This window comes from Phytophthora cinnamomi (genome assembly GCF_018691715.1).
Source record: "Phytophthora cinnamomi strain GKB4 chromosome Unknown Contig17, whole genome shotgun sequence".
In the NCBI taxonomy this organism is placed as follows: Eukaryota; Oomycota; class Peronosporomycetes; order Peronosporales; family Peronosporaceae; genus Phytophthora; species Phytophthora cinnamomi.
The window spans coordinates 297138-318727 of record NW_027150950.1 but is presented as its reverse complement, the minus strand read 5'-3'; the positions used below and the strand labels follow the sequence as shown (position 1 = coordinate 318727).

General features: G+C 57.4%; 7 protein-coding genes across 7 annotated transcripts; 4 read left to right on the top strand and 3 right to left on the bottom strand.

Annotated features, from left to right (window-relative positions):
- Positions 1–29: 29 nt before the first annotated feature.
- On the bottom strand, positions 30–1895 carry IUM83_04590 (Spore wall maturation protein DIT1; the record flags this gene model as incomplete). Its single annotated transcript, XM_067928678.1, has 1 exon — positions 30–1895. One exon carries the CDS (start codon positions 1893–1895, stop codon positions 30–32), a length of 1866 nt encoding a protein of 621 aa, XP_067796339.1.
- A 2172-nt stretch (positions 1896–4067) lies between these two features.
- On the top strand, positions 4068–5942 carry IUM83_04589 (Spore wall maturation protein DIT1; the record flags this gene model as incomplete). Its single annotated transcript, XM_067928677.1, has 1 exon — positions 4068–5942. The coding sequence occupies one exon, from the start codon at positions 4068–4070 to the stop codon at positions 5940–5942; it is 1875 nt and encodes a 624-aa protein (XP_067796206.1).
- A 1415-nt stretch (positions 5943–7357) lies between these two features.
- Positions 7358–9223, top strand: IUM83_04588 (Spore wall maturation protein DIT1; the record flags this gene model as incomplete). The annotated part of the gene is made up of 1 exon (XM_067928676.1): positions 7358–9223. One exon carries the CDS (start codon positions 7358–7360, stop codon positions 9221–9223), a length of 1866 nt encoding a protein of 621 aa, XP_067796135.1.
- A 445-nt stretch (positions 9224–9668) lies between these two features.
- IUM83_04587 (WRKY transcription factor 19) lies at positions 9669–10400 on the bottom strand (the record flags this gene model as incomplete). The annotated part of the gene is made up of 1 exon (XM_067928675.1): positions 9669–10400. The coding sequence occupies one exon, from the start codon at positions 10398–10400 to the stop codon at positions 9669–9671; it is 732 nt and encodes a 243-aa protein (XP_067796141.1).
- A 1973-nt stretch (positions 10401–12373) lies between these two features.
- IUM83_04586 (WRKY transcription factor 19) lies at positions 12374–13017 on the top strand (the record flags this gene model as incomplete). The annotated part of the gene is made up of 2 exons (XM_067928674.1): positions 12374–12901; positions 12997–13017. The coding sequence occupies 2 exons, from the start codon at positions 12374–12376 to the stop codon at positions 13015–13017; spliced, it is 549 nt and encodes a 182-aa protein (XP_067796142.1).
- Positions 13018–15736: 2719 nt separating this feature from the next.
- IUM83_04585 (WRKY transcription factor 19) lies at positions 15737–16712 on the bottom strand (the record flags this gene model as incomplete). Its single annotated transcript, XM_067928673.1, has 3 exons — positions 15737–16020; positions 16144–16213; positions 16371–16712. The coding sequence occupies 3 exons, from the start codon at positions 16710–16712 to the stop codon at positions 15737–15739; spliced, it is 696 nt and encodes a 231-aa protein (XP_067796143.1).
- A 2826-nt stretch (positions 16713–19538) lies between these two features.
- Positions 19539–20444, top strand: IUM83_04584 (WRKY transcription factor 19; the record flags this gene model as incomplete). Its single annotated transcript, XM_067928672.1, has 4 exons — positions 19539–19832; positions 19928–19997; positions 20092–20347; positions 20441–20444. The coding sequence occupies 4 exons, from the start codon at positions 19539–19541 to the stop codon at positions 20442–20444; spliced, it is 624 nt and encodes a 207-aa protein (XP_067796144.1).
- Between the last annotated feature and the right edge of the window lie 1146 nt (positions 20445–21590).

Genomic DNA, 21590 nt, shown 5'->3' with positions numbered 1-21590 from the left:
TACTGAGCCGTCTCCTGCCGCGTAGCTCCTCAGTTGAAGTGGATGCGGCGCATGTGGCGGCCACTCATGCCCAACTTCGAACGCGCATGCAGCTGCGAGATGTTGTCCATGACCACAAATTCGCCCTTCACCCACTGGTGCCAGTGAGCGAACTCCTCCGAGTACAGGCGCTGCTGCAGCGTCTCCGTCACGAAGTCCAGGTCCTCATCCTTGTCATTCGACTGCGGGTTGTAGCCCACCGACCTCACGTACGTCGGGTGCATCTTGGTCTTCTCGGGCCCCCACGACTCGTGGTACCGCAGCGCCAACTCACCCGTCATCGGATGTGTCACCACCACGGGAGACGTGTGCACGAACTCTTGCTGCTTGAAGAGCGAGGTGCAGTACTCGAGCGAGATCTTCTTGAGGCGCTCCACCGTCGACTCGGGCAGCGACAACAAGAGACGACGCGTGTCCGTGATGATCGTGTTGCCGTTCTTCGGGTCGTCCTCGGGGGGCGCCGCCTCCACGCAGTGGAAGAACATGAACACGGGCGCGTCGCCCAGCTCCGTGGACTCGGGGGTCTTCTTCTTGAACATACCGTCGTAGTGGAACGACATGGCCTCTAGCGTCTGCGCGGGTAGTGCCGTGCCCGGCTCCGTCTTGATGTCGAAGATGTTGCCGGCTGCGAACGTTCCCTTGGGCCACTGCAGCACGTCACCCCAACGCTCGGTAGCCGTCTCGAAGTCGTCGTCCTGCTTGAAACCGCGCAGCGTCACCAGGCCGTACTTGAGCACGAGACTACGGATGGCCTCGCGCGGCACGTCCATGATGGACGGGACCGGGAACCCCTCCATGGCTCGCGCGATGATGAACATGTGCGTGCGGATGAGCTCGACGTGCAGCGGGGCCCACTGCGCGATCTCTTCGGGCGTGCAAGGGGGCCGCTCGACGAATCCCCACTTGCGGCCGTGCTTGTAGACCAGGTCGTACTTGTCCGTGTCCACGTCCTTGAGATCCATCGCGCGCACCGTGCCGTCGATGTCCTCGCAGATAACCGAGTGCCACGGCGTGCGCGGAGAGTCCATGCGCTTGGCAGGCAGTAGGTGGATGCCAAACTTGGGTCCGGCGTTGTTGTAACAGTGGATCGAGACACGCACCGCGTGGGCGTACTCTTCGGCCACGAGCGAAGAGAAACCGACGTTGCGCAGCATCATCTTGCGCGCGACGTCGTCGCAGCCCTGGCGCATCTCGGCCTCCGACTTGCCTTCCCAGCGGTCGGCCATGTCGCGCTCCATGAACTGCGAGAACGAACGGAAGTTGTTGCCGATGTCGGGCTCGTTCGCGATCCGAGCGTCCATGTCCATCTGGTTGATACCGAAACGCTCCAGCACTTCCTGCACGGGGTTGTCGGTCTTGGTGTAGTTCTCGAGTCCGTCGAATTGGATGTGCGTGTGGCCCGCCTCCTTCACGAGCTCCTTCAGGCCGTTCTTGTAGGCGCGGATATTCTCCAAGGACGCACCGACGAGGTCGCCGAAGACGCGGCCGTCGCTGAAGATCATGACCTTGCAGCCGACGGGGTAGACTTCCTCGATGCCCCCGCAGAATTTCTCTAGACGCGTGAGTGCCAGCTCTTCGGCGCGGTCGGGCAGCGGGCCCAGCACCTTGCCACCGTGGTTCGGCGTCTTGGTCGGGAACCCGGGGAGCACAATCGTGATCGGCTCCTTGCGGTCCACGAAGCGGCCAATGGTCGCCTCAAGGAAACGTTTGCCCTTGGACTCGAACACATCCGTCGGTGCGTCGAAGTGACTCTGCAGATCGGCGAACTTGGAGATGAAATGGGCCGCAACGGTGTCCTTGTCGACGACCGTGTGGTCGCCGGAGTGCGCAGACTGGGTCGTAGCGTTGGGTGCCATGCTGGACGGGGTGGTAACCAGCTGGAGAGGGGCGGAAGTAAGCAAAAGGCGGTGCTGGACGAGATGCGACTCGAAGCCGTGAAAATGAAGAATGAGCCGTGCTGGCGCCGGCCAACCGCTTTCGGTGATCACGCCGCACCCTTGGTGCTGCCGATGTTGGGCTTCCCGGTATGCCGCGCTCTGCGACGAGCGCACAGACGGCACTCCCTCGCCCGCCAGGTCACCCGCACTGCACAGTCACGGCCGGCGGGTTTGAATGCCACTGGTGATCAGCGCCTTGCACTCGATAACCAGCGCGCGTTTCTGGGCGGACCTGATGCATCAACGCCTCGGAAATGTTGATGTTGCGCGATTACCAGGCCAAGGCAGCTCTGTGAGCTGGTCCCGTATGCAGGGCGGTGGTCGGGTCTCACGTGGCTTTGGACATGGCGCGTCCACACAGGCGCTCAAGACATCCGTGGGATGCCGTACCGTGGACGATAACGTCAGGATCGGCAGCTCATCCCAGATGTGGGGCGCTGCGATTGGCGGAATTCGCCATCCTTTTCGTTTACGTACGTTTCGTCGCGGATCTTCTGTTCGTCACAAGGACACGCCTCCACGACGGGTCGACGGCGGGAGCAAGATGCAGTCGTCACGAAAGCAGCGTGATGAAAGCTGGAGCGTGCTCGACCTGTCTGTCAGGCCCTGCGACGAGTATTCCGAGCGGCGCTCGCCACGGCGCCATGCGTGCTTCAACACTTTCAGCTGGGTGCAGGAGGGCTGGGCGGCGCAGTGGCCCTGTCATCTTCCATTGCGAGCGCGAGGATAGGGGGCGATACCCTGCGCGGATTGCACTGCAAGTTGCAGGCTTCCCGCTGTGCCGGCGTTTACGCGATGTGCGCTGTAGCGTCAACCGTGAATATGGCGACTGGTTCCGATGCCGACTGCTCGGTTAGTCGCAGATCCATCCGTGAAGGATTGGCAGCGTCTAGCGAATTTCACCAGTCAGTCAGGGAAGGGTGATGCGAGAAGTAGCGAGCGGCGCTGGTCTACCAGCGGTGTTGGCACAGTCGATATTATAAGCGGTATTGCTGCAGGCTGTTTTGAACATGCGCGTTTCAGAGACGCAAGCGAAGGAGGCATTGGCCTTCTTGTGATGACTGTGGGGCGGCTGTGCTGATTTGGTCGGGTATAACGCAATATTGGAAGCCCTAAATCAGTCCAACGCACTGAAATATAATAGCGTACTCCGGACCTCTTGTCATTAGAAATCGACGGCTTATTATTAGACTTCAGTCGAAGCACGTCAAGACTACTCAAGCATTGCTACGATGTGTGTGACCCACGCACCTTTGGAGTCACCCCCAATTCTCAGAGACTCGACTACATGTACGACCACATCGTCGCACGTAAAACGTCTGTCTTGGACACACCGTGGCACTCTGCATGGATGCGACCACTGAAATCCAGTGGATACAGTTCGGACATTTGTATTACGTGAGCTCATCATGATCCAGCACCGTGCACCGAGCAGGTTTGACCTATACATGTAGTTCTGGACCGCTTTTAGGGCTTCACAAAAGCTTGGAGCTGGGCTGTGTGCTCCACACCATTAGAAAGAGGAGCGTTAACTTATTAGCCCAGCGACATCTCCCGTTGGCTTCATTGCGCACGAAACCTGCTGATCAATCGATCACTACTTTTGTATAGGAAGGGGTGGTCCGTAACTATTCGTGGTCCGGATGCACGAACGGATACCTGCTCGGCGCCATACGGTACCGAAAATGTTCAACAACGCTGGCATTGGCGGCCTCGATTTGCCGTTGAGTACATGTCCGTGGTATACAGTACCGGTACAGCTGTGTGTCCCGTAAATAAAATGTCATTACGCAAGCACTCGCACCGAACAAAGACACTGGGCACCTTGATGAGTGGTGGGTGAACGCCAGTCCGCCCCATCGTTGCTCTTTCTGTTGGTCCGGTCAGCGTACATACTGTCCTCGACGGTTCTATTCACGTTTGTGGTGGTCTTGCAACTATGCTGTTGATCACTGTTGGTCCTGTGCTTCGAAAAGATCCGACGGGGTGCTCCTCAACAGTATCACTAAAGCCAGGACGCTCGACGTTTGACGTGCCTCTCATTCACCATTTTTCTCGCCTCTTCGCAACTCTACTCCACACACCACCAAAATGGCCCCCAACCTCGACCAAGCCACCTACGCTCACCCGGTCACGGCAATATGGTCGGAAGAGCAACAGACCAAGGTCTGGGGCAACTTCCTCGAGCAGTTCGCCACCATCCAGAGTCGCTTCCCGGCACCGATCGACCGCTTCGATGCGGAGGGCAAGCACAAGATGCAGAATATCGTGATGCGACTCATTGAGCGTCGCGCGCCGATCACACTGGTCTTGCCGTCGTTCCCGTTCAAGTCACCAAACTCGACCGACAAAGTGCTGGGCAAGCTGCCAGACCGAGCAGAGGAGCTGTCCCTAGCTCGGCTCGAGCGATTCTGCTGCGAAGTGGAGGAGGCATATCCACCAGGATGCAAAATGGTCATCTTCAGCGACGGTCGAGTCTTCAACGATCTGCTGGGGGTGAGTCTGAGCGATCTGCGCGCATTCGAGAACGAGCTGCAGGCCATGGTGACGGAAGCTGGCCACACGCACATCTACTTCGACTCCATGGACAACTACGTGAAGAACGTGGAAGACCCGATCCCGGAGATCCTCGAACGGTTCAATGTGCTCCACATGGACTTCGACGCTCGCATCAAGACGGAACCCGCCATCCGCAACACGTACTGCTCCTTCTGCAAATTTCTCGAGCGCGACTTGGCACCGCAGTGGGTGGGCATGTCACGAACAGCCATGAAGCGAAGCTGTGGCAAGATCGCAAAGCAAATGATGCATCGCAATGTGGGCTTCTCCGCTCTGGTGGACGACTCGTACCCCGATGCCCTACGCATTTCCATCCACCAGTACAACAACACTGGTCCCAAGTTTGGCATTCACCTCATCCCACAAAAGTCGGGCAAGCCTCGTACACCATGGCACTCGGTTATCTGCGAGGACATCGACGGCACTCCGCACACGGTCGACCTCAAAGACGTGGACACGGACAAGTACGACCTGGTCTACAAGCGCGGCCGCAAGTGGGGATTCGTCGAGCGGCCCCCTTGCACGCCCGAAGAGATCGCGCAGTGGGCCCCGCTGCACGTCGAGCTCATCCGCACGCACATGTTCATCATCGCGCGAGCCATGGAGGGGTTCCCGGTCCCGTCCATCATGGACGTGCCGCGCGAGGCCATCCGTAGTCTCGTGCTCAAGTACGGCCTGGTGACGCTACGCGGTTTCAAGCAGGACGACGACTTCGAGACGGCTACCGAGCGTTGGGGTGACGTGCTGCAGTGGCCCAAGGGAACGTTCGCAGCCGGCAACATCTTCGACATCAAGACGGAGTCGGGCACGGCACTACCCGCGCAGACGCTAGAGGCCATGTCGTTCCACTACGACGGTATGTTCAAGAAGAAGACCCCCGAGTCCACGGAGCTGGGCGACGCGCCCGTGTTCATGTTCTTCCACTGCGTGGAGGCGGCGCCCCCCGAGGACGACCCGAAGAACGGCAACACGATCATCACGGACACGCGTCGTCTCTTGTTGTCGCTGCCCGAGTCGACGGTGGAGCGCCTCAAGAAGATCTCGCTCGAGTACTGCACCTCGCTCTTCAAGCAGCAAGAGTTCGTGCACACGTCTCCCGTGGTGGTGACACATCCGATGACGGGTGAGTTGGCGCTGCGGTACCACGAGTCGTGGGGGCCCGAGAAGACCAAGATGCACCCGACGTACGTGAGGTCGGTGGGCTACAACCCGCAGTCGAATGACAAGGATGAGGACCTGGACTTCGTGACGGAGACGCTGCAGCAGCGCCTGTACTCGGAGGAGTTCGCTCACTGGCACCAGTGGGTGAAGGGCGAATTTGTGGTCATGGACAACATCTCGCAGCTGCATGCGCGTTCGAAGTTGGGCATGGGCGGCCGCCACATGCGCCGCATCCACTTTAACTGAGAGAAGTTTGAGATGAATGCATTTGGACAGGTTGATGTAATTACTTGCTTTTAGTAAAGGATAGATGCTGCTCGTGTGCACCGCGACCTGCATTGAGATTATTTTGCCTCTGTGCAAATCGCAGGACATTCATTTAAGATGGGTGAATAGATGCAACGGAAAATTCAAACGCTTCTGCACCGATTATTAGCGATTTTGTCGAATGTGTTGACTGTTGTCAGAGATACTACCCCAACCAGGCATGCTTGCTTATTAATAAAAATACAGCTGTATACATTTATAGCACCAAGCCTGCACGCTTTGCTGTGGTATCGCTGCCATGAGTCCTGCAGCATCCTGCAGCAATACCGCTTATAATATCGACTGTGCCAACACCGCTGGTAGACCAGCGCCGCTCGCTACTTCTCGCATCACCCTTCCCTGACTGACTGGTGAAATTCGCTAGACGCTGCCAATCCTTCACGGATGGATCTGCGACTAACCGAGCAGTCGGCATCGGAACCAGTCGCCATATTCACGGTTGACGCTACAGCGCACATCGCGTAAACGCCGGCACAGCGGGAAGCCTGCAACTTGCAGTGCAATCCGCGCAGGGTATCGCCCCCTATCCTCGCGCTCGCAATGGAAGATGACAGGGCCACTGCGCCGCCCAGCCCTCCTGCACCCAGCTGAAAGTGTTGAAGCACGCATGGCGCCGTGGCGAGCGCCGCTCGGAATACTCGTCGCAGGGCCTGACAGACAGGTCGAGCACGCTCCAGCTTTCATCACGCTGCTTTCGTGACGACTGCATCTTGCTCCCGCCGTCGACCCGTCGTGGAGGCGTGTCCTTGTGACGAACAGAAGATCCGCGACGAAACGTACGTAAACGAAAAGGATGGCGAATTCCGCCAATCGCAGCGCCCCACATCTGGGATGAGCTGCCGATCCTGACGTTATCGTCCACGGTACGGCATCCCACGGATGTCTTGAGCGCCTGTGTGGACGCGCCATGTCCAAAGCCACGTGAGACCCGACCACCGCCCTGCATACGGGACCAGCTCACAGAGCTGCCTTGGCCTGGTAATCGCGCAACATCAACTTTTCCGAGGCGTTGATGCATCAGGTCCGCCCAGAAACGCGCGCTGGTTATCGAGTGCAAGGCGCTGATCACCAGTGGCATTCAAACCCGCCGGCCGTGACTGTGCAGTGCGGATGACCTGGCGGGCGAGGGAGTGCCGTCTGTGCGCTCGTCGCAGAGCGCGGCACACCGGGAAGCCCAACATCGGCAGCACCAAGGGTGCGGCGTGATCACCGAAAGCGGTTGGCTGGCGCCAGCACGGCTCATTCTTCATTTTCACGGCTTCGAGTCGCATCTCGTCCAGCACCGCCTTTTGATTACTTCCGCCCCTCTCCAGCTGGTTACCACCCCGTCCAGCATGGCACCCAACGCTACGACCCAGTCTGCGCACTCCGGCGACCACACGGTCGTCGACAAGGACACCGTTGCGGCCCATTTCATCTCCAAGTTCGCCGATCTGCAGAGTCACTTCGACGCACCGACGGATGTGTTCGAGTCCAAGGGCAAACGTTTCCTTGAGGCGACCATCGGTCGCTTCGTGGACCGCAAGGAGCCGATCACGATTGTGCTCCCCGGGTTCCCGACCAAGACGCCGAACCACGGTGGCAAGGTGCTGGGCCCGCTGCCCGACCGCGCCGAAGAGCTGGCACTCACGCGTCTAGAGAAATTCTGCGGGGACATCGAGGAAGTCTACCCCGTCGGCTGCAAGGTCATGATCTTCAGCGACGGCCGCGTCTTCGGCGACCTCGTCGGTGCGTCCTTGGAGAATATCCGCGCCTACAAGAACGGCCTGAAGGAGCTCGTGAAGGAGGCGGGCCACACGCACATCCAGTTCGACGGACTCGAGAACTACACCAAGACCGACAACCCCGTGCAGGAAGTGCTGGAGCGTTTCGGTATCAACCAGATGGACATGGACGCTCGGATCGCGAACGAGCCCGACATCGGCAACAACTTCCGTTCGTTCTCGCAGTTCATGGAGCGCGACATGGCCGACCGCTGGGAAGGCAAGTCGGAGGCCGAGATGCGCCAGGGCTGCGACGACGTCGCGCGCAAGATGATGCTGCGCAACGTCGGTTTCTCTTCGCTCGTGGCCGAAGAGTACGCCCACGCGGTGCGTGTCTCGATCCACTGCTACAACAACGCCGGACCCAAGTTTGGCATCCACCTACTGCCTGCCAAGCGCATGGACTCTCCGCGCACGCCGTGGCACTCGGTTATCTGCGAGGACATCGACGGCACGGTGCGCGCGATGGATCTCAAGGACGTGGACACGGACAAGTACGACCTGGTCTACAAGCACGGCCGCAAGTGGGGATTCGTCGAGCGGCCCCCTTGCACGCCTGAAGAGGTCGCGCAGTGGGCCCCGCTGCACGTCGAGCTCATCCGCACGCACATGTTCATCATCGCACGAGCCATGGAGGGGTTCCCGGTCCCGTCCATCATGGACGTGCCGCGCGAGGCCATCCGTAGTCTCGTGCTCAAGTACGGCCTGGTGACGCTGCGCGGTTTCAAGCAGGACGACGACTTCGAGACGGCTACCGAGCGTTGGGGTGACGTGCTGCAGTGGCCCAAGGGAACGTTCGCAGCCGGCAACATCTTCGACATCAAGACGGAGCCGGGCACGGCACTACCCGCGCAGACGCTAGAGGCCATGTCGTTCCACTACGACGGTATGTTCAAGAAGAAGACCCCCGAGTCCACGGAGCTGGGCGACGCGCCCGTGTTCATGTTCTTCCACTGCGTGGAGGCGGCGCCCCCCGAGGACGACCCGAAGAACGGCAACACGATCATCACGGACACGCGTCGTCTCTTGTCGTCGCTGCCCGAGTCGACGGTGGAGCGCCTCAAGAAGATCTCGCTCGAGTACTGCACCTCGCTCTTCAAGCAGCAAGAGTTCGTGCACACGTCTCCCGTGGTGGTGACACATCCGATGACGGGTGAGTTGGCGCTGCGGTACCACGAGTCGTGGGGGCCCGAGAAGACCAAGATGCACCCGACGTACGTGAGGTCGGTGGGCTACAACCCGCAGTCGAATGACAAGGATGAGGACCTGGACTTCGTGACGGAGACGCTGCAGCAGCGCCTGTACTCGGAGGAGTTCGCTCACTGGCACCAGTGGGTGAAGGGCGAATTTGTGGTCATGGACAACATCTCGCAGCTGCATGCGCGTTCGAAGTTGGGCATGAGTGGCCGCCACATGCGCCGCATCCACTTCAACTGAGGAGCTACGCGGCAGGAGACGGCTCAGTAATCGCTATGAGCTTGTTGTATAGGAGTGTAGTTGTGTTTAATAACGTGCTGAGCATTGTCCATGCGCGATAAAAAGTCGCGCCTTGCATGGTTTGGTTTCAACTGATGTGCATCGCGCAGTTCAAAATAACATTTGGTCCGTAGCCCTTTTCAAGATCGCAAAATCGGCTGAACTTACGTATGACAAAAATGTTATGATCCGACATATCACCCGATGGTCAGTCATATCACGATGATAGGCGCGTAATATCTCGGAGCGAGAAGTGATGCACATCATTGCTAGTGTAAGATGGCGATGCCTATTAATAGCTTGCGGAAACACATGTCGACCGATACGCGGACGGAAGGCAAAGCTGTAAGCTGCGATAGGTACAATGTTGTTCAATAGTATTTGATAGGTACAATAGCGCCACTCTTTACTGCTTGTACATGGCAGAAGCGGTGCTACTAGACTTGGACTTCTTGGGCTGGTGCTTGGAGCAGAAGTTCTGCTTGCTCTGCGACGCCGGCCGCTTGCAGCCCTCGAACGCGCAGCGCTTGCCGCCGCCGTGCGTCCAGCACAGGCCCTTGGAGATGGTCGTCTTCTGGCAGCCGGCCACCGAGCACTTGGTGCCGCCGCCGTGCGACCAGCACAGCCCGCGGGACTTGGCGCCGCGCGTGCAGCCCTCCACTGTGCACAGCGTGGAGCCGCCGTGCTTCCAGCAGAGGCCGCGGTGCTTGGCGCTGGCCGTGCAGCCGGGCATGGAGCAGGACTTGCCGCCGCCGTGGCGGAAGCACAGGCCGCGGTCGATGGTGTAGTTGGTGCAGCCCTCCACGCAGCACGAGCGAGCCGCACGCTTCTCCGCTGGCGTCATTTTGCGCTTGCGTTTGCGCTCCTTGGTGACAGGGTGCTGCGTCGGGGGCAGTCTCGCCTCGTGCGCGCGAGCCGCGGCCGGCGGGGTCAGCGGACGACTGTCGTCCAGGATAAAGGACAGCGAGAGCTTTGGGGTGCTGGGCGAGTTGGGCGTGCTCGGGGCGTAATGGTGTTGGTGGTGGAACGCCGGAGACGGGTGGAACACCATGGGGTTCGCGGTGGCCATGGGGTTGGCGCGCGCCGGCAGCACGAGGCTGGTCCAAGCGCGGAGCGGTGGGAGGGCGACGCTGCTCATGGCTGTCTGCTAGTAGCTTTCTTTCCCTGTGGTGGCCTCCTCGAGGCAAATTGGCGAATGCGTCTCCATCTCAAGCGCGTCGTGTCACGCGTCTCTGCAAGTACAAGTCCGCTAGTCGACGGGCAGTAACCAAGATGTTGTGCCACGTGCTGTCTAACGCCTAGGATGTGCGTGTGCTCTTGGCCGATCTTGCGCCCAGCTGGCGGGGAGCCTCGCGGCACGAACAGCACAACCTATCCTTGGGGGCGCCGTTTGTATGGGCCGCCGCAGTGTTTTGCTGTTCATTTCGTGCATCTCATGATAGGGCGGGCGTCCCGAGAAGTGGCCACTTCGGGTTGCCTTCCTGTCAACAGCTAGCTGGCCGAGCAGCTCGACTCGAATCGGCCTGCCATCTTTCTTCTGTTCGCTCCGATCCGATCTCGACGGGGTAGAGGTGGCGGAGGCGGCGGTGATGGCGACAGGATGACCCGCGCTCCACTGCCCGCCCAACACCCAGATGGCCTGCGCGCAGAGGATTCGCCGGCTCCCGGTCGATCCCCATCGCTCGCGGCACAGAACTTTGTAAGCCGCCTTCCGAGCGGAGGCTTGCGCTCTCGTAGTACGAGGCGTATCGTGTCGCGGTAGTGTTGTAGTCGATTTCGCGCACAGTTTCAGGTCTGGAAGCAGTGTCACCGAGTCATGGATATAGTATCACCGCGACGGACTCGTTGTCAGCTCGCGCGTCCTCTGTGGTTGACAGCTCTGTCACCTCGTCACGCAAAAAGCTTTGCACCGTTGAAAAACCGGCTGGGCCTCGCGCGTCCTGAGATAGATGCGTGTGGCCAAGTGGACAAGACCACTATTTCGCGCCCTTGTTGTCCCCTACCGAGGCAGCCAGCAGTATGATGTGTGGTTTAAAGTTTTGGGTTGTCTGTAGTTACTAGCCTCCTGAAAATTCTGAGTCGTTTGATCAGCGCTAACTCCTTCTTGAGCCACCTACGGAGGTTCCGCCTCGACCCTGATGGCTACAAAGCAATCCAGATGTGAAGTTCGGTGCTGTGTTGGCGAGCATACTGTCAGGTCCAGGCGCTTTCCGCGCAACTAGAGTACAATGAACTGTAGGCAACGGCAATTTTGTCTGTACCTGTATGTATGTGCAGAAAAGGCTTGGCCAGGACCATTTTTGTGGGGGTCGGACTTTTGGGGAGTAATCGCGTTTATTCCCCGGCCCTTTTTTGGCAGGCGACTTACCAGTCACCAACTTTTATCTCAGGATCCTGCTTCTGTCGCTTCAAACAGCAAACGCAGGACAAGGCAGGATAGGATCGCCAGGAAGACAAGTAGCGGTCGCGGCCCAGCGATGAAGCCCTCGAGGCCAAGTCGTCGCGCCGTGCTGCTCGCGTGACGCAGAGCTCGGCTCTCGGCGCCAAGTGCTCCCCTGATAGCGAGCCCACGACCTGATTTCTATTGCGCCTGCCTCGAGGATCCACCGCAGGTGCGGGCGAGTGCGACACAGCTCTGAAGAATCCTGCCGACGAGATGGTGTGTGCACCCGCCACAAAGCTGTGGCCGCGCTCAGCCGTCAGCGTGCTGCCGCCGCTCGCTGGTCTGTGGCCGGTGGCAGTCAGCCTCGAGTCCAGTACCCATCGGAGACCTCCGTCGGCGTCGCCGGTGGGTTGGGGCGACGAAGTTTGTCCAGCGCTCGCCACGCGTTGCCGCGTGAAGCCTACTGCTTCTGTCATCTCATGCTGTTCGTGCCCAACACATCGCTGCGGGATGCAAAATGTTGCGCTGTTCGTAGCGCGATTGGCCGAACCAGCTGCTGTGCGTCCAGAGACCTGTCCACAGGATAGGCCGAGAGCCGCGCCGCCGTTAGACACATAGTGGGGCCGAGTGTGCCGGCCGATCCGCGCTGACAGCAAAAGCTCGCCACGTGAGACCGAAGCACTTCCGCATTCGCCCGACCCGCCTCACCTCACCTCACCTCATCCCGAATGACCAGCATTGCGCTGCCCCCGCTGACGCTGTTCGCCGCAAGCGAGCACCGCGGCAGCCTCCAGGCCTCGCCCGCGACGCCTGTGGGCACCCCAAAGCTGTCGCTGGCCTTCATCCTGGACGACTGCGAGACGTTGTTGTCGCCCCGCAGCGTGGCGTCCGTCCAGTCGTCGCCCTCGCAGCGCCGCAGCCCCAAGCGCAAGCTCTCGGTCACCGAGAAGCGCGCGGCACGCCAGTGCTGCGTGGAGGGCTGCACCAACTACACCATCGACCGTGGCCTGTGCTTCCGCCACGGCGGCGGCAAGTCCTGCTCCAAGCCCGGCTGCACGGCCAGCGCCAAGCACCGCGGCCTCTGCTGGAAGCACGGCGGCTCCACGCTGTGCACAGTGGAGGGCTGCACGCGCGGCGCCAAGTCCCGCGGGCTGTGCTGGTCGCACGGCGGCGGCACCAAGTGCTCGGTGGCCGGCTGCCAGAAGACAACCATCTCCAAGGGTCTTTCGAGGGCTGCAAACGGCCGGCGTCGCAGAGTAGGCAGAACTGCTGCGCCAAGCACCAGCCCAAGAGACCCAAGACCTCGGCGCAGCGAAGAAGTTAGGACCTGTAACTCTGTAATCCATAACAGTATTTATCACCCCTCGTGTAAGATAAAATGGTGGCCGTCCAACTCGTCAAACGTCTGTCTACCAGTAGTCAAGCTGATCAATATGACAACAGTCATACGCCTCGAACCCCACGGGATCGGTTTCTTCTTCTCTGGCGCGAGTGTGTGTGGTTTCGGAGCGGCTCAACATCAGACGGAGTATTTCCCACGAATTGCGATCACTGCGACTTCGTTGTTCCTTGTCGACGCGCAGAAGAGACTGGGGAAATTAATTGCAGCTCGATTTGACGTGATCGGGTTTAGCTCGTCACAAGCGTCCACTTCGTTCCAGAGCCTAATTCGAGGATGGTCGGCGGCCGCAGGTTTATCGATAGGGACGAGGCGTTGCTCCGAAGCGGCAAGATTGGCATCGGGACCACAAGTGCGCAACTGGAGGATTGGAAAGTTTAACAAGTGTCTCTGAGCCCAGATCTCAGGTACTATCGCATGTTGCTGCGCTTACCGTCCATGAGAGCTTTATATCACTTCAGCCTCTGCCCCCGTCGCCACATTCGTATGAGTCCTGCGCATGCCTGGTTGTGCGGAGTATTTTTTGAACAATGAATGATGACCGTAGATATTGAAGTGAAAGGCGTGAATTGTTTGTCTTGCTCAAACAGATTGTTCTCCACATGCGACTTGCATGCCCACTTCCATCGGTGGGGCGCAAGTTGGCTTTCCAATAGCCTTCACTCAGCTCTTCTAGAATCACCTACGAAGCAATGCAAACATACGATACATATCAGCATGACACCACTACTTCCAACAGTCATCCTACGTACAGCTCGACATAGGTCACATTCTGCAACTCCTCGAAGTGCATTTCGCACAAGTTGTTTGTGCGCTCGTATGCTGGCTTGATGCAGCCATCATGGCCACACCGTTTGCCGCCGCCATGAGCCCAACAACAACCGCCGGCTACAGCCACCTTCAAGCAATCGGGGTTGCGGCACTTGGTTCCCCCGCCGTGTGCCCAGCATCGACCGCGTGCCTTCGCCTTCTTATCGCAACCATCCTCTCTGCATTTTACTGATCCGCCTGGTGGCGCCAAAAACAAAAAGTTATCGATGGTTTCGTTAACACTCTTTTTTTTCACTCGGGCTGTGGGCAATATTCTCACCATGCTTCCAGCACAATCCACGATGCTTCGCACTCGTTGAGCAACCTTCTCGTGTACACTTCTTGCCTCCCTACGCAATCCCAAATAAGTCTACATGTATGCAGCAAGGGGATTTTCACACTGGACATACCCCGTGACGGCAGCAGAGCCCTTTGTGCACGATGTAGTTGTGGCAGCCCTCGTGCTTGCATGTACGGCGGCGCTTCTTCTCTTCCTTACTCAGTTCCGCTTCCTTCTTCTTGTCAATGTGTTTGCCATCCTTCCCGCCTCCTAGAGGAACCACGACCGTCTCAGGCTGACTTCTGTTGGGGACGCTCAGGATGAACGGCAATCCAAACTTGTTGCGTTCGTCGAGAGTGGATGCTGCCGGGTCGATCCCTTGGTGGTCTGGAGGTTGGGTTCTCTCATTGCCAGCACTGGCGCATTCGCCCGGATCGAGCTCCATGGGACCTGCGCCCCACGCCGTTCAAACTGATCTGCTTGAACATTATTTGGTTGTTGCTCGGAGGGCCAAATACCGGCTGCGCGGTCCAAAAACGGTCGTCCCACTGATTTCATGAGTGGAAAAGGGGTCTGCGAACATGCATCGAAGTGCAGCGAGGGCCAATTAATTCTGCTTCGCTACTAGATCTGCTTTCACCCGCGGAAACGGGGGGGAGCATTTGGCCGGGCCCCAGCCCCGTTCAGCGGGGTCAAGCGTATTCTCGGTGGGGATCTGAGTCGCGAGTTGCAATGAAGCAAATCATTGGAGATGGGTATCAAATCTACCAGTAGAGGTGTTTGTGGTCGCCTCAAGCTGAATGTGCTCTGCGTACATGAATCACCAAACTTGGACACTTCTTTAGTTTACAGCATATATAGAGGCAATTCCAGGACATGCTCCATCGAAAATTGCAACGACCTGTGAAGCCCGTGAAGATTGGGCACCACGTTATCTTGTTATTGCTCTCTGTTGCATGCACTATCAGCGCAGGCTGAGGAGTGTTGTCACATCACCAAAGCTTCTTAGGTGGGCATGCATCGGTGAGCCGCTCAAGCACTCTCAGAAGCCATGCTACACTGCGCAACTTAGTACGGCTGCCGTGGAGATGTACCTTCAGTTGATCCTCTTTCTGGTAAAAGAAAAAAAAAAGCTGGTCTGCTGGAATAATGTGTTCTTCTCAACACCTCCATATATGTAGTTCATTTCGATGGAGAATCGACTTCAGTTCGCGTGGCGTTCGGGTTGTCAGCATACAACAGGGTAATATACAGGTACGCCGAGGAGGTGCACCCGATTCACCATGAAAATCCAACTCAACAGTACAAGACTTCAGCAGTCCCATGGTGTCAGACTGCCGCAGCATAACAAATGCACACAATCCATTCGAGCCGCTTATGAGGAAGAGTTCTCTCCAGTGACCTGTGGCTACACGACCGATCTCCACCCTATCGCCCAACACTCTTTTTTCCGAATTATCACCACAGGCGCGGTCTGCTATCTTCATGAGTCATGAATCATGACCTCAGCGCTCGAAAAATTACCTAAAGCAAAAACAAAAACCATACACACCACGAGTGCATCAGAACCCATTCACCTGAGAAAATGAAGCCACTATGCATCTACCCAACACTTAGAAACACTACGCACAGCTCATAGTAGTTGGCGTGACGCAGTTGCACGAAGTGCTTCTCGCACAAGTTGTGCGTGCGCTCGTACCCCGGTTTGATACAGTTCTTAACCTCGCAGCGCTTGCCGCCGCCGTGCGCCCAACAGTATCCGTTGGAGACGGCCACCTTCGAGCACTCGGCGCTGCGGCACTTGGTGCCTCCGCCGTGGGCCCAGCACAGTCCTCGCGCTTTCGCCTTCTTGCTGCAGCCGTCCTCCTTGCACGGCACTGAGCCGCCTGGCAGCAAGCACCAAGACAGACAGAGACACCACAGACACGAAACCCTCTTTGTCAGCGCGGTCTTCACTTGGTTGACGGCCGTTGAGAGCTTTTCCTTCTGGGTCTATTTCGACCACTGACCGTGCTTCCAGCACAGGCCGCGGTGCTTGGCGCTGGTGGAACAGCCTTCCCTGGTACACTTTTTGCCGCCCTGCAGTGAAAAGTGGACAGAGGATCAGTAGTGCCCGGGTGATTGAGTGAGTGCCACCGTCGCCTTCACGTCACGCAGACCAGGGCACTCCCGGCCGGAGCGTCCACAGCCCACGGACGGACAACACGAGGCTGACTAAGCCATCGACCGCACGCACCCCGTGGCGACAGCAGAGCCCTTTGTGCACGATGTAGTTGCGGCAGCCCTCGTGTTTGCACGTGCGGCGGCGCTTTTTCTCCTCCTTGCTCAGCTGCGCTGCGTCCGACGCGGCGGCTCCGCTGTTGCTGTTGCTGTTGCGGTTGTTGCAGTTGTTGCTGCTGTTGTTGCAGTTGTTGCTGCTGTTGTTGCTGACGCAGCTCGAGCTGGCTCCGACCACGACCGTTGCGTCGGCCAACAGCGTCGACTGGCACAGGATGAACGGCAGCCCGAACTTGCGCTCGTCGGGCGGCGGCGTGGCCGGCTCCGGCTCGAGCGCGGCTGGCAACTCGTGCAGCTCCATGGTCTCGCTCGTCGGCGAATGAGCTCATGGTCTCTTCACGGTCCCGCGGCGCCTTCGAAATTACTCTGGATCGGCTGCGCGCGGCCAGAGACGCGCGCGGTCCCACTCTGTCTTAGTTACGACGAACCGAAAAAAAGGGGAGCGGCCCAAAGCTGTCGGACCAAATCGTGGGCGGCGAGCGGAGAGAGAAAGAGGGCGAGCTGTGTGGGTGCGGTCGGCGTCGCTGTCTCGCGGTCCAGCGTGTCGGTAGTACAGGGCCTTCAAACCGGGCTGCGCTGGGCTGGGCCGAGTTGAGCGGCACGCTCAGAAAGGTCGACCCCCGAAAGATACAACCGCAGACCTCGCGAAATCAGGCGACTCGCCAGCCATTGGCGCGCGTCCCTCGGACTCAGTCGTTGTCCCAGCGGAATCTTCGCCGCCAACCGTTCCCGGGCCAGCTCAGCCTGAGCATGCAAGCCCGTGGATTCAAATCAGTGCCTCGCGTCTTGGCGCTCTCGCTTTGCGGCCACGCTACTAGCGTGATGCTACTACGCGGCCGAGCGTCGAGCATTCGTTTCGGCGATCGAGCGCGTGTTCCACGCAAAGACACCGCCAAGTGCGTCTTAGGCCGCTTTTGGAAGCCACCTTCTGGAGACCATGGTCTCATATCAGGTATCCCGTAAATACCTAGCTGCGCCTCGCGAAAAATAGCGCTGGACCGTCAAGCACACGCCCCGATTGTTGCAACGGCCCCACGAGAACACGGTTGGCTTAACGAGGGGCGTTGGGCAGCAGGTCCAGCCCCCATACTTAGCCTTTGCGATTGAGTTGGCATGCATCCTTGCCCTATGCTACAATTATTAATAGCAGTATGGTGGCATGCGAGTTGGATGGATCTTGTCGGCGGCTTCTCACCGCCCTTGGGCTAAGATTGGGTATGCATTCAAAGAGGTGATAACTTCAAGGATAGCTTCAAGTATAGTCTTTCAGAGGTCGCTAAGGCTCAGAAAATCGAGTTCATTTCTTATGAAAACCGGAACAAGAGGAAGGTGTCGATCAACAGCGACACTCATCGTACGTTGTACGAACGTCGCGTACACGACCAAGAAGAAGCCAGGGGTTATGTTGGGCACTCGTTTTGTCTCGCTGGTGAGCAGAACCATTCGTACCGACAGCTCGAGGCGCGTCCTGCTCAGTGAGCTCGTGGTTCAGACGATATCGAGAATATGCGCATTCGCTGCTGTGACGCGTGCCCACAGGACGATTTCTTCTTCGTGCGCTACCATCCGATTATCGATGCATTGGAATTTCGACGAGTGGTGCTTGTGAGTTATTTTGCATCGTTGGTCTCGACTGATCCCCGACCTCTGGCGTAGTGCTGATTCCACATTCTACACGTGCCTCGTGTAGGTCCACAGGTTTGGTTCTCGCGTGATGCTCAGCCAGGGGGGAGGGGGGGGCACGCGAGAAAGCGCTGTTCAGCCTTGGGAGGCACAGCGATGTGTATGTTGGCTGCTATCTCGCGAAAGGAGCCCCTCGGTGCTGGAGCTCATCTGCAGCTGCATGGCGTTTCCGCTACAAAGGAGGCGAATAGCTTCTAAAATGTGGCTGGTACGGTCCGTAGCCGCCTAGTGTGCGGATGAGTTTCCGAGAATTAGAGCTCCCTGGGTTTTATGATACCTTCCGCCCATCGTCAAGATCCGGGTCCAAGCAGCAATACTTGACTGGTTTGTTCGAAGGTGTTTGATATGCTGAGTGATTTGTGGACGTCAACCAAATGCACGCCTACGGCATCTTGTTGCGCGACCAAAAGTTCACGAAATGTACGCCTGCCTTGGCCATGTTGACTTTTACTCGTTTACATGTACTACGAAGTATGCACGTGTATCAACGTGAGTTGAAGTCTGCTGTGCATACACATTCTCGACCAGCTAGATGATGAATTAGGATCGTGATTGACTTGCTCTCTTAAGAACGGCGGGAATTTCCATGCGGAGCATCGTTCATCGAGTTTGCGATTCTGTATCTGGCGGTTGCTGGGGTAACATTTCCTCTGGTGCTCGTCTCAGCTTGTAAATCCGACGGTGGACGACTCGTTTGGCGTAGCGGTCTACGGGATGTCCAAAGTTGCGTAATGGGGACACTTCAATATTTTTTTACTGAATGATCTCTGTAGCGCTGCACTGGCATGACGTTCACAGATGACAGACACACAGATAAGTAAAACTAGATTTTTACAGTAGTGCGAGAACAGACAGAACACGAGCTACCCAGGAGTCCTGGGCCAGGACTCGACTACCGCCCAAGCTAGGATCCATTTCGTTGAGATCGGTTTGCAGTCTGGATGCGCCGCCGTTCTGTCCGCTCTACAAAGATGCCATGGGTATTCTACCCGAAAGCAACAGCCGTGGTATGGTGGTTTTAGCTCGCACGACCACAGCACTGACAAGTCCTATGCCGTCCAGGGAGCATGCGGTTAGGCAACTCGTCGCATAAGCACGCAGGATCTGACTCAGTGCCGTCTGGTGCTTATCGCTCCACCCCAATGAGCTCTGTGCGCAAGTGAGGGCGAGTCCTCTAGGGAACCCAGAGCGACTATAGCCATCTTGCCATCTTGCTGGACGTGCGTATCGCAATGCAAGCTCTGAAGCAAACCGGAGCGACGGAGGTTTTACACGATCCCGACGGATTTGGGAAACTACGTTTTCGGGGCTCGCAGGTGCAAGCCTTGCGAGAGTGGGACTTGCGTCCATCAGGCCCAGTTTGGACCTCAACCTGGATGACCCAATTCGAAGGTGACCGGCAGTGCTTCATTTGCGGCGAGGATCGCACCGGAGAACGCCGAACATGCAGGACGAGTTCGTCTCCGGGCATGGCCAACAGCACGTCGACGAGCTCGATAAGAGCAAGTTCGGGCTACCCTTTATCCTTAATGTCCCGATCCGACGTACCCGCCAGTCGGCGCTGGTCCAGACTGCCGTGGTCGCCGCAGGCGGCACCAGCTTCAGTTCGAGTGGTAGTGGAGCCACGAAGAAGAGCGTGGCCGAGCTGAGTAAGGAGGAGAAGAAGCGTCGCCGCACGTGCAAGCACGAGGGCTGCCGCAACTACATTGTGCACAAGGGGCTCTGCTGTCGCCACGGGGTACGCCATATTTGAAATGTTTTCTCCGTAGACCGACCATCATCGACATCAAGCGTGGAACTGACTTTGACGGCTCCTTGAATTGAACTGATCAGGGTGGCAAAAAATGTTCTCTGGAAGGGTGCAACACGAGTGCGAAGCATCGTGGTCTCTGTTGGAAACATGGTTAGTGAGGGGTGCATTAACTAGATCAGTCGATACGCGAAATTGTTGCGTGTGCTGAGTCTGTCATTTTTGGTGCCATCGCTTGGCAATCCAGGTGGCTCTGTAAAGTGCAAGGAGGACGGCTGCAACAAGAAGGCGAAGGCGCGAGGACTGTGTTGGGCCCATGGTGGGGGAACCAAGTGCCGCAACGTCGATTGCTTGAAAGTAGCCGTGTCGAACGGATTCTGTTGGGCACACGGCGGTGGCAAGCGCTGTGGAATCCAAGGTTGCGTCAAACCGGCGTACGCGCGCACGCACAATTTGTGTGAAACGCACTTCGTGCAATTACGCCACGCCAACTACTTCGAAGTGTGCGTGATGGCTGTCATTTAGTGGGATCTTGCTTTATAGGGTGTGTGTGTGTGTTAACAGGACTGGGTCTGTGTACGTGGTGTTTGTGTCAGGTAAATATCATCCAGCCAAAGGCAGCGTTATGATAAACGACACTTTTAGCCAACACGCTCGAAAAAAAAACCTGCAAGTGAACAAGACCGTCGACTGTGAGCTCTCAATTGAGACTTATTAATGTATGTTCATAATAACTAACACAACTCATACAACTTGGCACGCTCAGCTCAGTACGCACCAAAAAACAGGATACGAATACATGACTCGTTCACTTCCTTCATCTTCACGAAAAATATTGGCGGCTTAAGCAAAGCACACGGTACTGCTTGAATCAGCTACACGACCATGGTGTTGACGAATTGATGAGAACAGCAATAAAAACCGAAGTTCTATAACATTAACATTAGCATTAATATTGAAAGCCGACAAGCTAAAAGCTTCGTCGCATGCTTCAATGCAGACCAGCGACTCACATGTTGTCTACTATGTTAACCATACAAACTATAGCGTATAAGAATTCACACTCACCAACGCCAGCGGTGGTGGTATCCCACCGCTAAAACTATCGAGGAGAACACTAAATTCCAGTGGTGGCAAGATACCCAACATCAGGCTTGCCAACCGAACACCCACTTGATAATACTGAAGTACTCCGACATAGAAACACTCGCACGTGTGAAATCTCCTATCACAGAGGCGCAGTGTAGAGTCTCCACGCGTCGAGACCAGGCGCGCGTTTGGTTGACGTCCACAAATCACTCAGCATATCAAACACCTTCGAACAAACCAGTCAAGTATTGCTGCTTGGACCCGGATCTTGACGATGGGCGGAAGGTATCATAAAACCCAGGGAGCTCTAATTCTCGGAAACTCATCCGCACACTAGGCGGCTACGGACCGTACCAGCCACATTTTAGAAGCTATTCGCCTCCTTTGTAGCGGAAACGCCATGCAGCTGCAGATGAGCTCCAGCACCGAGGGGCTCCTTTCGCGAGATAGCAGCCAACATACACATCGCTGTGCCTCCCAAGGCTGAACAGCGCTTTCTCGCGTGCCCCCCCCCCCCCCCCCCCCCCTCCCCCCTGGCTGAGCATCACGCGAGAACCAAACCTGTGGACCTACACGAGGCACGTGTAGAATGTGGAATCAGCACTACGCCAGAGGTCGGGGATCAGTCGAGACCAACGATGCAAAATAACTCACAAG